Source organism: Apis florea, unplaced genomic scaffold (genome assembly GCF_048593485.1).
Source record: "Apis florea isolate Af1SG1 unplaced genomic scaffold, ASM4859348v1 contig_3496_pilon, whole genome shotgun sequence".
Taxonomy (NCBI): Eukaryota; Metazoa; Arthropoda; class Insecta; order Hymenoptera; family Apidae; genus Apis; species Apis florea.
Window position 1 is genome coordinate 3,636,399 of NW_028256773.1, and position 14,217 is coordinate 3,650,615.

General features: G+C 31.4%; 2 protein-coding genes across 4 annotated transcripts in view; one reads left to right on the forward strand and one right to left on the reverse strand.

Moving 5' to 3' along the window:
* Positions 1-13,964, reverse strand: part of LOC100868635 (arginine kinase) — a 31,747-nt gene extending 17,783 nt beyond the window's left edge. Inside the window, exons 1-3 of one of the 2 annotated variants that reach the window (XM_086913233.1) lie at positions 13,426-13,964; positions 13,181-13,331; positions 13,040-13,097 (exon numbers count right to left, since the gene is read on the reverse strand). In XM_086913233.1, the coding sequence (XP_086769359.1) occupies positions 13,040-13,097; positions 13,181-13,214 (92 nt within the window). In that variant the 5' untranslated portion in view covers positions 13,215-13,331; positions 13,426-13,964. Of the gene's footprint in view, positions 1-13,039; positions 13,098-13,180 lie in introns of both variants that reach the window. The other variant, XM_031920396.2, reaches the window with a different exon arrangement.
* On the forward strand, positions 1,305-7,548 carry LOC105737256 (uncharacterized). Of its 2 annotated transcripts, none has more exons than XM_012494596.2 (7): positions 1,305-1,507; positions 2,308-2,430; positions 3,846-3,908; positions 3,987-4,049; positions 4,197-4,238; positions 4,327-4,401; positions 7,401-7,548. In XM_012494596.2, exons 1-7 carry the CDS (start codon positions 1,448-1,450, stop codon positions 7,473-7,475), a joined length of 501 nt encoding a protein of 166 aa, XP_012350050.1. In that variant the 5' UTR covers positions 1,305-1,447; the 3' UTR covers positions 7,476-7,548. The 2 variants fall into 2 exon arrangements, with proteins under 2 accessions (XP_012350050.1, XP_086769364.1); XM_086913238.1 differs by lacking the exon at positions 7,401-7,548 and adding an exon at positions 4,507-5,049 and having other exon boundaries at positions 1,308-1,507.
* Positions 13,965-14,217: the final 253 nt, after the last annotated feature.

The following is a 14,217-nucleotide window of genomic DNA, read 5'->3' on the forward strand; positions in this document are numbered from 1 at the left end:
CTAACCTAACTTTTCCTTTTTTTTTCTTTAAGAAAAAATCTCTTTAAGAATATTAAATTAAATAATTTCTATAAATAAGTAATTATAATTCAAAATTTGAATTTTAAGAATTATTTATATATATATATATATATATATAAATTATTTGGAAGAAACAAAAGGTGACGCGATGTAATGAAATGTGAGAAGGTTAAAAAAGAGAGAAATAAGAAATAATTCATTCCTTTTCTCATTGACTAAATCGTTGAATTAATAAAGAAATAAATAAAATATACGAGAGAAATAAAAATAGAGAAGTAAAAGACGATTAATGATTGACCTAACCTCTTTCCATATTTCATCGATTATCGAATTCGCGAAAAATCCTAATGAAAAAGTAAATAAGCATCTCTTTACCATTACAAAGGAATATAAGGTGATATAAATATATAAGAGAAAAATAAAACAGGGTAAAAAAGAACGAATGACCTACCTAACCTAACCTCCTTTATCTTTATTATGATCGAATTTGCGAAATTATAGATAAATATTTCTCGATCGTTGCAAAAAGAAAAATGGTATCGCAAATGAAGAAAAGAAATGATAAAAAAACGTATGAAATAGGTACATGGAAGCCGATTGCTGAAAAACATAATATCGTTACGAGGATTCGCTTCTTGGCATGGATCTCTAGTTATCGTCGTTGTTGTTTGAATATGCCGCATCAATTTGTATCGGCGGTGTTTACTGCTATCATTGAGAACGATCTATTATTATAAATATGCAGGATGTCTCGTATAATTGTGATCACGATTTTTTAATTTTTAATAATTAAGAAAAAAAACATTTGAAGTCAAGTCATTCAGTTTTCAATTGATTGCAAAATTTGTAAAAATTTTGGCTGATATTATTCTCTTTAGGAACATTAATATGTATGTGTACATTTGACTTTTTTTAAATTAAAATTATTCTAAATAAAAAGAAAGAAAAGAACTTTTAATAATAAACAACGATAATATTTTATTTTACAAAATACTTAACAAATTGATGCTTTTGATGCCTTATAACCTCTCTGAAGAGGTTAAAATAATATACATTGTAATTTCGAAACGATCTTGAATGCAATAATTAAAAAAGAAGAGAAATATATTTTTATTTTGAAAACTATTCACCTTTCAATTAATTAAAAATTCCAATATTACGAATAAATTTCGAAATTAAAATTTTCAACTTTTTCTTCTCATAATGTAATGTAGGATGCTAAGACGATGAAAAATCGCGACATCCCGTGTACAAAGACGACATGAACAGCAAGGAGAGAAATTGAAGAGGGCGCGTCGATCATTTTATGCCAAACGATCCGCCAAAAACTGTCAGTTTTTTCGATTCTCGTGGCCCGTCCAAATTCACGTGATGCTCGTGACAATAGCGACGAATTATCAGCTTCGCGGGACGAAAACTCGATGTCATGGAAATCGCAAGGATCCACAGATATTACAAAACCTATCATTTTGGGCCACGATGGCTGGTCCGTAAAAAATCCTCCTTTTAACCTTTAGCATACCAAAGTGAGATCACTCAGAGACCCCCCAATATCCAATAATATTTTGCGAATAAATGTTTGGAATGAAAAATTAGAGAAAAATTTGTTTATTAAGTAACGTTTATCAAGTATTTTTTTTAAGATTGTTATTAGCAATAAGTTTTTACTTATTATAGGTTAAGTTGTATATCGTAATACATGAATGTCACTTAGGAAATAAATTTTTTATTTTTAGAAATATTAGAAAATTAATAATGAAAATTTATTAATGGAAAATTTATTAAAAATATATTTCTTGAAAATTCTTGATTGTTATAATATGAAATAATAACGATACATTTTATCGATGATTATATTATTCAGTTTAAAAGGAATTTCATTATAAAGATGGAGCCACGTGAATTTATATACGTGACATACTTCAATCGATTCATCTCGTGAATTATAAAAATACAAAAATTATCGCTTCTATTTAGTTAAGAAATTTCACTTTTTTTAAAAATTCGCTTATAATTTAAAAAACACAAATTGAACAAATTGAAATTTCTCGATAAATCGAAGCAAGTAATAAATTTCGAATAATTTTTGTATTTTTACAATTTATATATTAAATAAATCGATCTATATTAAAATTCGTGCTTTGCTAAAAATTCTCAGAGGAAAAAAAAAAATTCTCTTTTCGTAAATGTCTTTATCTTGGTATGCCAAGGGATAAGAAGAAGATGTAAAATCCTCTCTTTTCGAATGCCTAATATTTTTTTTTCTTTCCTTCTTCTTTATTCCAGTTATACCAATATCTGCTGACGGACGCTAAGTTGAGGAACATGCTCGATTTGGGTCCGTTCTGCGGGACCATTACGTTCATAACTGGACTCATGATCTTGATCCTCCTCTTCTATTCATACATAGTAAGTCGCATTCATTTTTACGACGAAAGTTCCTTCTTGCCGGAAATTTATATTATTATCCTGTTCTTCGATGGTAAAATATTTTTTTTAGAAATAATTTTTTGATGTAATAAAAATCATCGCATATTCAAGTTTCGCGAACAAATTGTCCTTCATTCAATATCTTGCGAGAGAATTAATTTATAATTTCGTGAGTCTTTTTTTTCGATTTATATTAAAAAAAAAAATTGTAATATCGAATAATTAATTAGTCGTAATATTTTTTGTAGATTTTTTGATTCAAAGATATGAATGAAACGTGTGTGTGTGTGTAATTACGAGGAGGAAAAATCATCAACATTTTATTAATTAAAATAAATTAATTCCTATAGATAGAGCAAAAGTGTCAAATCTTTCAAAGTTGTGCATTTTCGTTAAATTAATTAATCACTCTAATACTTTCAATCTAAAAACACTAAACATCTAATAATGCCAATCGATAACAGATCCAATGAATGAAATATTTCAAAAATACTTGCTCGTCTTTGAAAATTAAAGAGACAGGAATCGATCATTTCTCGGGAAGAAAAACAGAGAAGTCGTTACTTTAAAAGTGAAGAACACTCCGAAATCCGATGGAAACCGAGCTAAATAATGTCGAATCCGATATGCTGACAACTTCGTGCCTGATCAAATTAACCTTTCTCACCGTTTCAACATCGATAGAAATTTCGATCTTTTCGCTAATCAGAACGTTTAAGGAGGTTAAAAAGTTAAAAGAAAAGAAAAGAAAAAAAAAAAAGAAACGAAAAGAGAAGGAAAGAAAACGAAGAAAGGATGCAAATCGAACAATCGTAATTGCGAGACACCTTGTCGACGATACTTTTCTCCACTGTTATCGATCTGTCTGCCTTTCGTTCATCCAGACGAATAAATCGGCCGCGAATTAAACGGGACAATTGTAGAGTAACGAAGCATTAAATCACGAAGTGGCTGTATATACAGATACGTTGTCACGAAATGAAATCTTAATTCATTTACGAGTACCTCTTCGTTCCTTTTTTTTTTTTTTTTTTTTATTCCTTTCAACGTTTTGTGTATACAAGAGAGTTATCGCGTGAGTTTCACGGAACGATGAAAGTTTAAGGTTATGCTTGGCTAGATTAGATTAAGTAACAATTCTTGCGAAAAGAATTTCGTCCAATTTCTTTTTTTTTTTTTTATAATATTTTTAAAATCTCGCTTTTTTGTTAAAAAAAAAAGTAATAATAATTATAATCGTCTTTCGACATTGATAAATTTATTATCGTCGATAAAAATGTTTCGTCATTCCCTTTCTCGAGATATTTTTAAATAAATACAAATTTGTTGATCTCGATAATATTTCGTTTAAAAAAAATACTTACTTTTTAATTCTTGCATGCACTTCTTTTCAGAACGAAAAAGCGACCAACTCGAACGAGAAGGATTTTCAGGAGCTTCAAAAAGAAACAAATAAGGTATTTTTCATGAGCAATTTTTTAGAAGAAAATCAGAGATACACAGATGTATTATTAATAAATAAGTTTAATTTGCAGAAAATTCCCCGGAAAAAAAGCGTGGCAGACATCAGGCCGATCTACAATTGTATTCATAAGCACGTAAGTTTGTTTTCCAGTCGATGCGCACCATGTGGAAAGTGCATTCCGTTGTTTTGCCTTCGGATAAGTTGGAATGGTGTAGTACGAGGAACAACGCGGTGAAACAATATAGTTACGGTAAATGGTAAATTGCTTTCTGATTTCCAGCTCCAGCAGACCGATGTGTTTCAAGAGAAGACGAAGAAAATGGTTGGTTCTATTCTCGAATAAATTTCTCTCCCCTTACGGTGAAGTTACGCGACCTAACCTCACTTTCTCTATTTGTGTGTTTCGACAGCTTTGCAAGGAACGTTTAGAATTGGAGATTCTGTGCAGTAAAATCAATTGCATCAACAAGCTGTTAAGGCCTGAGGTAAGACGTAAAGAAAAAAATTCTTTTAAATAATTAAATTAATTATTTTTAAGATTAAGAGGATTTTTAAATTTTTTTTTTTTTTTTTTTTTTGTTTATGTCTAGCCTTCCAGTTTTTCCTCCTCTCATAAAAATAGAAACACGAAAGCATGAATCTACTTTGACGGACTACTTTCTCGCGTTAAAATTTTAATATGATTTCGTTACGAGATTCAAATTTATCTTAGAGGAAGTAATGTTAAAAATTCATATGATAAAATGGAACTCTTTTCTTCCCCGTAGATATTCATTGTTAATTAGATGAAAGATTCATCGTTTCATTACTTGAAAGTAGTTTAATAATATTTTTATACAGTTAATCGAAAATGTTCTTTTAATTATTATGTTCTTCTGCTCGAATATTTTCACACGAGTGATTTCTGAGTTTGTATAAACTTTTGTAAAAAAAAAAAAAAAAAGAAAAGAAAAAAGAAAAATATTATTAGAAGCTTTACAATTAAAGCTTCAAAGTGATTATAAATTCTTTCAGATTACAAATTGTCGTTTGTTAAGAACTGTAATAGGTTGAAAGAAACTGTAATCAATGTTAGGTAAAAAGTTATTTTCAATAACAAATAAAAGTTTGTTACGAGACTTTATAATTTTAAAGTGGTTATATAAAATCTCTTTTAAGAGATTATAATATTAATTAGTTTTTAAATAAAAATATAAAAAAATAGAATTTAGAAAATTAGGAAAATCTCAAGTTCAAAACAACGATGACGAAACTGCAAAATTTCAATTTTTTACCTCGACGTGTCAAATTATTCCTGATGAAAAGTAGAAATATATCTCACATTTTTCTTTATCAAAAATATAATAATAAATTAATATATCGACTTTTAGCTTGAAATTATTACTATTTCATCTAACAGTGAAAATTAATAAGAAAAAAAAAACTATATCTTCTGTATTTTCAATATTTGCATTTGTGTCATTTATATTCATTGAAATATCTATATTTATTATCAATATCGAACAAAAACTATTTCAATAAGTAGAAAAGATATAATAGATTAAAATTATCTTTTTATATACAAAAAAAAAAAAAAATATTAAATCATTATAATCACAATTTCATCTATTCCTACAACAACTCAGCTCTGAAACCAACACAACTTACACATTTCATCATTCTTTCTCATTTGTGTCTCTATTATTTCACTCCAATATCAATATCAAATTATTCCAACAACAAAGAATAATCAACGAATCAAAATTATTCGTCACAAAAAAAAGAAACATTTTAATCTTTTCCCCCCATTATTCCTCATTCGCAATACTCACCTCTGCCTTCTGCAGGAACTAATCCAACTAATACAACTACCATAAGTCCACCTCTTCTCAATACTCCCTCTTCATCCCCTATCTCTTATCATCATCCACGATCCCCACAATAGGATTCTCCTCCGCAATTACAGGGGCCTTGGCTCGCTGCCTTTTCATTTTTAACAATGCAACGGTTAATAGATAGAATATATCACGCGGATAAGACGTATGATGCTCATCCACCGGCCGTGTGACAACTTAAATTCCATTCAACCTCGACCAGAGGGGGGGGGAAGGGGTTAGAAGTTTAAAATGGAATTCATCTCAAGAAACGAATATTTGGAGGGGGGGGGGATGGAGGGGAGAAACAAGATCTCACGGCGCGATAATAAGCGAGGCGAGACCGTGGCTCTGAAAATTGGATTAAAAACGATCAAAAGGTGGTATCTAACCGCGACCTGAAGGGACGAAAGCGATTTTCATCTTGTTAATTAGGGCGAACTCGCGGAAATTCGCGCGGTTATATACGTCGCGTGAACTTGAAGTATATCCCGCCCGAGGGTGTTAAAAGTGTCTGGAAACTTTTCTGCTCGCGCCAGACAACAACTATGGCGGTCGTGCACGGTGAGAGAGGGGGGGGGTCGCTAATGGCGGAGAACATCCGGATTTTATTTTTATTTTTCATAATGGACAGATACCAGTGGAGAATAATGATATCGAGGATATGATATTTGAATTTTTTTTTTTTTTTTTTTTTTAGAAAACAAGAAAAGTTATTATTTCAGACTAGATTTTATAGGATTATTTTGAATTAAGCAAATGGTGTGGACTGGTTGGGAATAAAAATTGTAAATCTGATATTTGATTTTATTTGATTATAATTTGAAAATATTTTTACATGAATGCTCGATAATTTTTCAAAAATGCTGGTGAGTTCGTTGGTTTTATAGAGTCGTGAATGTTAGTCAAATTTGTAAAAACAAAATGTAAGCTAGAATGAAACGAGATAATCGATCTGCAATGTTGGAAAAAGTTGAGGGAAATGTTTCGAAATATAATTGAGTAATAAGAAATATTGGCAAGTAGTATTAGTCTTCTCTCGTTTACTTTCAAGATATGAAACGGCTTCTTGGAAAGTTTTATTTTTACTTTTACTACCAAGATTGTAGAAAAAAAAATTAATCAAACTACTTATCAAACAGGTCAATTATTATAAAAACTTTGAAGATCTCAGTATTTCACTTGGATAATAATATAGAAATCTTTTTTAACATTTTGCAAAATTATTATTTGAAAATTTCCATGAAGCAATTTTCATCATTCCCGATATTGAAAACAATACTTCCTAAAGTATTAAATTACTATACATAAATTTACTGATCGATTCACTTCTAAAGCATGTTCGAAACACCATGCTAAGAAATTTCATTAAACCAAATTTCTCTTCGAATAAAAATTAAATTTTATTTTTCTTTCTATATTTATTATTTTTATTAAAAAAAAAAAGAAAAACTTAATCCAAAAAAAAAAAGTTGAAATAAATTGAAACAAAACTAAACCGATGATGATTGACTCGCGTGAGAAAAATCGAAATGAAGTTGAAACTTCGTTCGAATAGAAAATATTTGTACCGAGAGAAAAAGAGAGAGGAGAGAGAGAGAGAGAGAGAAATTCGTTGGTGCGTGTTTCAGGCGCAGACCGAATGGCGGCGGAGCAAGTTACGAAAAGTGTATTATCGTCCCATTAACTCTGCCGCGTCGAAGTAATGGCCGACGCCGTGTAACAATGTAATTAACCAAATACAAATGCATCCAATAAAGAACGTACAAATTGCATCGACTTATTACGCGCAGACGCGTTTATGGATTCGCGATATTCCTGCACCAAACGTTCCTTTTTTTCTAACCGTGAAGGATTCTTCTACAAATTGTATATTATTATTCCACCCGACACGAAATTGAACCTACGTCGAACTGAGAATCGTAATGGTGTAAGATATGACGTATTTTAAGAAATTTAAAAAAGGACAGTTTTTTTTTTTGTATATTTTACACATTTTTATATTCTTTGATTTTGGTGGTTTCTTCTTTTTTTATATTTTGTCGATCGAATTGTATTTAATAAGTGAGTAAATTATACGACGTAAAATTATATTGACTATCAAGTAAGCTTACACCACTATGATACTTAGATATGTAATTATGAGTATATATAGCTTTAAACTACCACTGTTGGTGTATCTAAAATATTTAAACTAAGATCAATATTGAATAAATTTATTTAAAAAAAGACCCGTTCAATTTTTATGCATATATGATGATTTACCAAGATAAATTTAAATTAATATTAAGTTTTTGCTAAACTAACCACTTTAATTCTTCGTTTATTCTCCAAGAAAAATTGGTTAACACTTTAATTTTTCTTCTTCATAAAACTTGTAAAAACATCTCTATACACTTGATGAAACAAAATACGAGTAATTTTCATTCGTTGAAAAATAATTTATCCAAATTACTTTCTCCACGATCGCGATCACGATCAAATTCATTGCACGTACAACCAACCTATCCCCATCTCGCTATCGTTGATTATTAATGTTTACACCGGCGTGGTCGAATGCGATAGAAGGAGAAGGAGAGGGGGTTGGTGTATTATTTGAATTCAGCTCGACCAGATTATTCGGTTTGATTAATCAACAACGCGCAACGACGGTGTGTCTCAAAAGATAGCCAAGCCGAGGAGTTATGCGCGCAGGGACAGCGGATGAGTTATTGCTGTCGCGTTACCGTGCCCCGTTGTCCCATTGTTTCTATTATTACATACGTCAAACACGCGAATGAATTATGCGCGGCTGGTGAACGCAGAAGTTGATTCGAGGAAAGTAGAGGGGGAAGCGCTAACGATGTTCCGTGTTCGTAAATTACCGATCAAAGTTTCGAACGTTCTGGCTCCCTAGTGAGAAATTGTATAGGGACATTTTAAGGAACTAGCGGTAAGTAAGAGAAAGAGACAATTGCGAAAAATTATACATGGAATGGAAGAATGTTGATGAAAGATTTGATTAATTTGAGGATAAATAATTGTTTAAACTAAATTGTGAAATATAATCGACGTTATTTTTTATCGTAACTGTTATTTCATTTTTATAGACGCGTATAATAGGGGAATAAATAAATTATTGGAACGAGGATATTTTTATTTCCGATACTTTATAATTGGTGTATGCTATTCAATTGTATACTTTATAAAATAAAGTATTTGTACTTTTTGATAAAACTTTTTAAACAATTTTCTTTTCTAATTCTATCTATCCTTTTCTTACATTCGATTTCTCTCTATCGCCAAGATCCGTGAAGTTAAGCGCGAAATTTAAATCGATCTACTTTCGACGACAGCCATCGATCAAAAACTTTTCACAAAGTTATCCGACACACGATTCGATTTATCCTTTTTCACATGCTTCCAAAATTCGCGGTTTTTCAACAAATACCACTTTCGCCACAGTGTCAATTACTTCCTTTGATTTTCAGTCGCGCAAAGTAACCATCGAAATGGCCAGCTCGATTTACTCTGTGAAACGCATGGATATTTGCGATGACGATAAAAATAATATTAAAAAGGAGAGAAGAAGAAAAAAAAGAAAGAAAGAAAAATGAAAGATAAAATAGTATCCATTCAGTTTAGGTGAAATCGTTTTGTTCAAATATTTATCACATACTATTATTTATCATTCCCGACGAGATTATATCCCGTGGATAATATAAAATACTTGTTTGCCAAATTTATTTGACGTATTAGATTTTGTTTACATAGCCGAACAAAATTATTTCGAATAATTTGAAATTGCCGCAATACATGAAAAGAGACATTAAGAGGAATATCTTTCAAGAAATTTTTTTTTACATTGTTTTTAATATCTTAGAAATACGATCTGAAATAAAAGATCGATAAAATAGAAAATTCAACTTCGAAGTATCACGATCCCTTCGAAAAATTGAATTTTTCTTCTTTTTATCGTAAATTTAGTTTAACGTGTTACGAGATATAATATTTGAAAAATTGACAGCGAGAATTTGAGAATAAGGGTATCTTCTCAGAAGTATAACCATCGAAATAAAGAAAGACAAATCGTAAAATACGGAGAAAGCTCGAAGCGCGAATCCAAAAGGGGAGGGGGAGGGGGGATGGAGTGAAAATAGATGAACACTGGATTTAAAGTTTGCTTCAATCTCTCTTCACCAATCGGATAACGAATAAATTGAAAAGGGAAAAAAGAGAGGGGGAAAAAAAAAAAAAAAAATATCGAATTTAAAAATACACAGTTATATCCTCGAAAATAGAACTTCATACTCGAAAGATATCGATTTCAATTTATTTTCACGAGTAGTTTTCGAAACGGGTCACAAAACTTTTAAAAGAAACTACTTAAGTGAATCCCTCTTTATACCGAGTTCAACGAATAAATTGTGCTACAAAATCCAACAATGATTTCGTTTTGTGCATCGCAATATAGGTTATGTATGGAAGAATTTTTTTTATCAATGAAATCAATCCTTTAAAATTCCATTCCATTTCTTCGTATCATCATAAGTTAGATCAATTATCATGCAACTTTTTAATTATTTTATCAATCGAATAAAATATATCACTTGGAGGGAATGAAATCGATTGATACAATAATTTCCAATTCTTATTTTCGAAAATTCAAATTTTAGTTATTTTATTGCGAAAAAAAAAAAAAAAAAGAAAAGAAAATTTTCTGCCAAAGTATCGTTCTACAATCCATTATACTGTACATTAGCCGTTGAAAAAGTAGTTAAAAAATAAGTTTCGAATAAAGTGATAGTTCGCGTTAATTACTTACTTAAAATGCTATCCATTTCTTCATTAATTCGTCCACGCGTGTAATAATAAATTGATCCAAGTAACTTTATCAACTTCGGTAACAACTTCAACTATTTAAAATTTTGCCCATCTACGAGATAGTTTCGGTTTCAAGTTTGGATAACATCTCGTGCACCGATATTCGGAAACTCTATTCTTGGTGACGTTCGGGCGCATTTAGCGGTTTCTTGTTGCACGAGAAGCAATTTTCCGCGTATCTATCCATGGTTGAGGGGGGGCATTAATCCACGTATATCGTGGTCGGTCTATCTTACACAGGTGTTTCGAGCAAACCGCAATTGCCAATCACGCGTATTGATATATCGTATTATTGAATATCCTAGGATGGTTCGGGTTAATTTCTAATTGCATTGCATGCATTGTTGGCAGGATAGAAGATTCCGTTGAGATCGAAATGGAAAAATGGATTGTACTAGGTTGGCCATAGATCAAATGAATTTTGAATTTTATTTAACTGTGAAAATTGTATTGGCAAGTTGAAAATTCGAAGAAGATAATTTTATTTATTTCATACAGATTTAGACTAAAATCTACTAAAATTTAGATTTATTCAAATAAAAAATTTATATCGTGATCAATTTCACAAATTAAATATATCGAATGATTACGAATGAAAGCTCGATGATTCGTATTGGCAAGTTGAAAATTCGAAGAAGATAATTTTATTTATTTCATACAGATTTAGACTAAAATCTACATTTAGATTTATTCAAATAAAAAATTTATATCGTGATCAATTTCACAAATTAAATATATCGAATGATTACGAACGAAAGCTCGATGATTCGTTAATTCACCTTGGAATTAATCTATGTTAATAAAAAATAATATTTTTACAATTTCACAATCTCGTACAAGTAATAATTCCACCACCACTTGTTAATTTTCGTATATTAAACTCGATCGAATTTGCATTATTATCACAATCACGCGGAACCCTCCAAGGCAACAATAATCCCCCGGATACTTTTAACGACACACTTCATCGCATTAATAAAACTGACACTGCAACGCGACCCTATTAAACATCCCCTTCCACTCAGCTAAACTTTCTCGAGACCGCATAATCATCACCCCAAAACACCCCCTTAAATCGTCCACTACGTACGTACTCGTCATCACTTCGCTTGTTCTATCATGCCTGAGCCGAAAACGAACACCCGTCGTTACTATACAATGCTGCTAATCCTCCTCTTCGACCATTCTCCCACTCCTAACGCTTCGTCGAATTTTCTTAATCGTACTATACACAATATAGTTGCTTCCTTCTCCTCTCACAGTTAATCGTAGCAAGGAACACGGTGAAAAGAGATCCAGAAGATAAGATGATATTTGAGATTCACAGATGTACAGAGTGATTCACGCGAGTGAAATAATTGTATGGGTTTAGAATACAAGAGAATAAAAAAAAGAAGTTGTTGGAAAAAATATTTCGAATTGATAGATATTTTACGAGACGTCAGTTACGTGATGTATAGGATGATCTATGTGAAAAAAAAAAAAAAAAAAAATGGTAGAAGATGGTGGAATAAAATTTCCTTGGTCGAAATTTTTGCTCTTACGCGAGAGATGTGAATTTGGTTACCCGTGAAAGTTGATAGTTTGAATGGAAGGATGTTTCGGAATTAAAAACGCGATGAAAATGTTGTAAGATAAAAGATGAAATTTTTTTAAATGAAATTAAATCCTCTATACCAGAGGTACGAATTACTTATGAAAATTTATATTTTTAAACGTAAGATATAAGATTGAGGTCGGTATTTACTTCAGAGTTTAACTTCCGGATTGCAGTCTGAAATTAAAAATAAAAAATTCCACGTCCGTACTTAAAAAGAGAATTTGCATGTTCGTGCATTTGGTATGAGGAGAACGAAGTAAAATGGTTTCAAATGGTGCATTGGAGGCGATGCTTTTCGTGCAGACGTTTATTTGCTTTTTTCATGGAGTGCATTTTTTAAGAATAAAGATATTTTAAATATTTAAAGATTTTATATATATATATATATATTTTTTTTTTTAGAAATCGCTATGTTTCCTTATAAATCGATTAATTATAACATGGTTTGTTACAAGATTTTTATTCTATGGATACCAAGAGTTTTAACTTTAATCACTTGACCTTTACGTGATGACATTTTGTAAGTTTTTAAGGTCACGTTCAATTTACGTGTACATTTATATTGTACGTATACTCCTACAATTTCCTTTGCATTATTAAACGAAAAGAATATTCATTTTCGAATTTGCCAAATTCATCAAAAGATAAATAATAAGTAAAAAGAATTATAAAATTATATACAACAAAATTAAAGATAAAAAAAATCAAATGTTATTAAAAATTCTTTAATAAAAATTATACCATATATATCGATTAAAAATTTTGATCTAAAAATTTTAACGATTTTAACGATTGTATTATACCTACCTATATTCCAAAGTCACGTATTTGTCACGTAACCTATGCTTTACGTTTATTTTCCAAACTAAAAAGAATAAAATTAAAAAAAATTAAATACAATACATATTTTTTTGAAAAAGAAAAAAAGAATATTGAGAATATCTTTACCAAAAATCCAAGAATACCACCGATTTGGAACCATTTTATACACAGTAAGCGGCAAATTTCCTCGTGTTATACTTCGAGTGCGGGCCGAGATTTCATGGGTTGCGCATGCGCGGCCGAATGGTGGGGAGGCGTCCCTCTTCTTTTTGCGTCCCTGCAGCCAGTCGCGAAATGTAGATGTCGCTGGTAGTGTCGTCGAAATCCTAACTCTCGACTCTCCTATCGTCTCTATCCCAACCGCCACCCACCTCGTTTCACCCTGTGTCGTCGTCTATTTTCATTCAACCCCTCTCCTCACACCTAGGCCGCCGCCGCCGCCATCGTCGTCGTCGTTCGACCGCCTCCGGCGTAGAAATTGAACCATGGCTACGTGGTGCACGAGAACAGGGTCTTTGCTCCCGTTTAATATTTCAACCAGTCCATTGGCTGCCTTGAGCATCGACATGCGCGCCTTGCCTTCGAACTCGCGCCACCGTTCCTCGCACTCGTCGTTCTCGTTACGTCAAAGGCCGACGCTCGAAATCCCCAACGATGATAATCCACTTAGCAAGGTTGGAGAGGAAGAGTAGTATGACTTGGAGGAAAGAGTAGTATGGCGGAGGAAAGAGAATGAGAGAGGGAGGGGGAAAAAAAGGGAACCGCGGACGAGAGGGTATCGATACACGCGGAAATACTGAAAAATCGATCGGTCCAAGCACTGCCAAGCTGGTCACTGTTCCGTGTACGCGTATATAGGAGGGTTTTATATGGAAGTGAACAGGAGAACCGCGTCTCTTCCATGTTTCGTCTGAAAAATGTAAATTATAGTCAGAATGTAATGAAATATGATTTTGCCTTTTTTTTTTTTTTTTTTTTTTTTTTTGGAATTGATAATTTTCAATTGAAATATATTTATATGTAGTCTAGATTTGGTAGTAATTAGATATAATTTTTGTATAGGGATTTTGAGGCGATAAGAATAAAATTAGAATTTAAATTTGATGCACAAATTTTTTGAGATCTTAAAGAAATTTAGAGATTTTTTTTTTTTTTTTTTAATA

Excerpts from the sequence above, each read along its gene's own strand:
- LOC105737256 (XM_012494596.2), top strand. The coding sequence starts at position 1,448 with ATGGAAATCGCAAGGATCCACAGATATTACAAAACCTATCATTTTGGG. Across the intron at positions 2,431-3,845 it reads TCCTCTTCTATTCATACATA|AACGAAAAAGCGACCAACTC; the intron begins GTAAGTCGCATT and ends ACTTCTTTTCAG. Across the intron at positions 4,239-4,326 it reads AAGAGAAGACGAAGAAAATG|CTTTGCAAGGAACGTTTAGA; the intron begins GTTGGTTCTATT and ends GTGTTTCGACAG.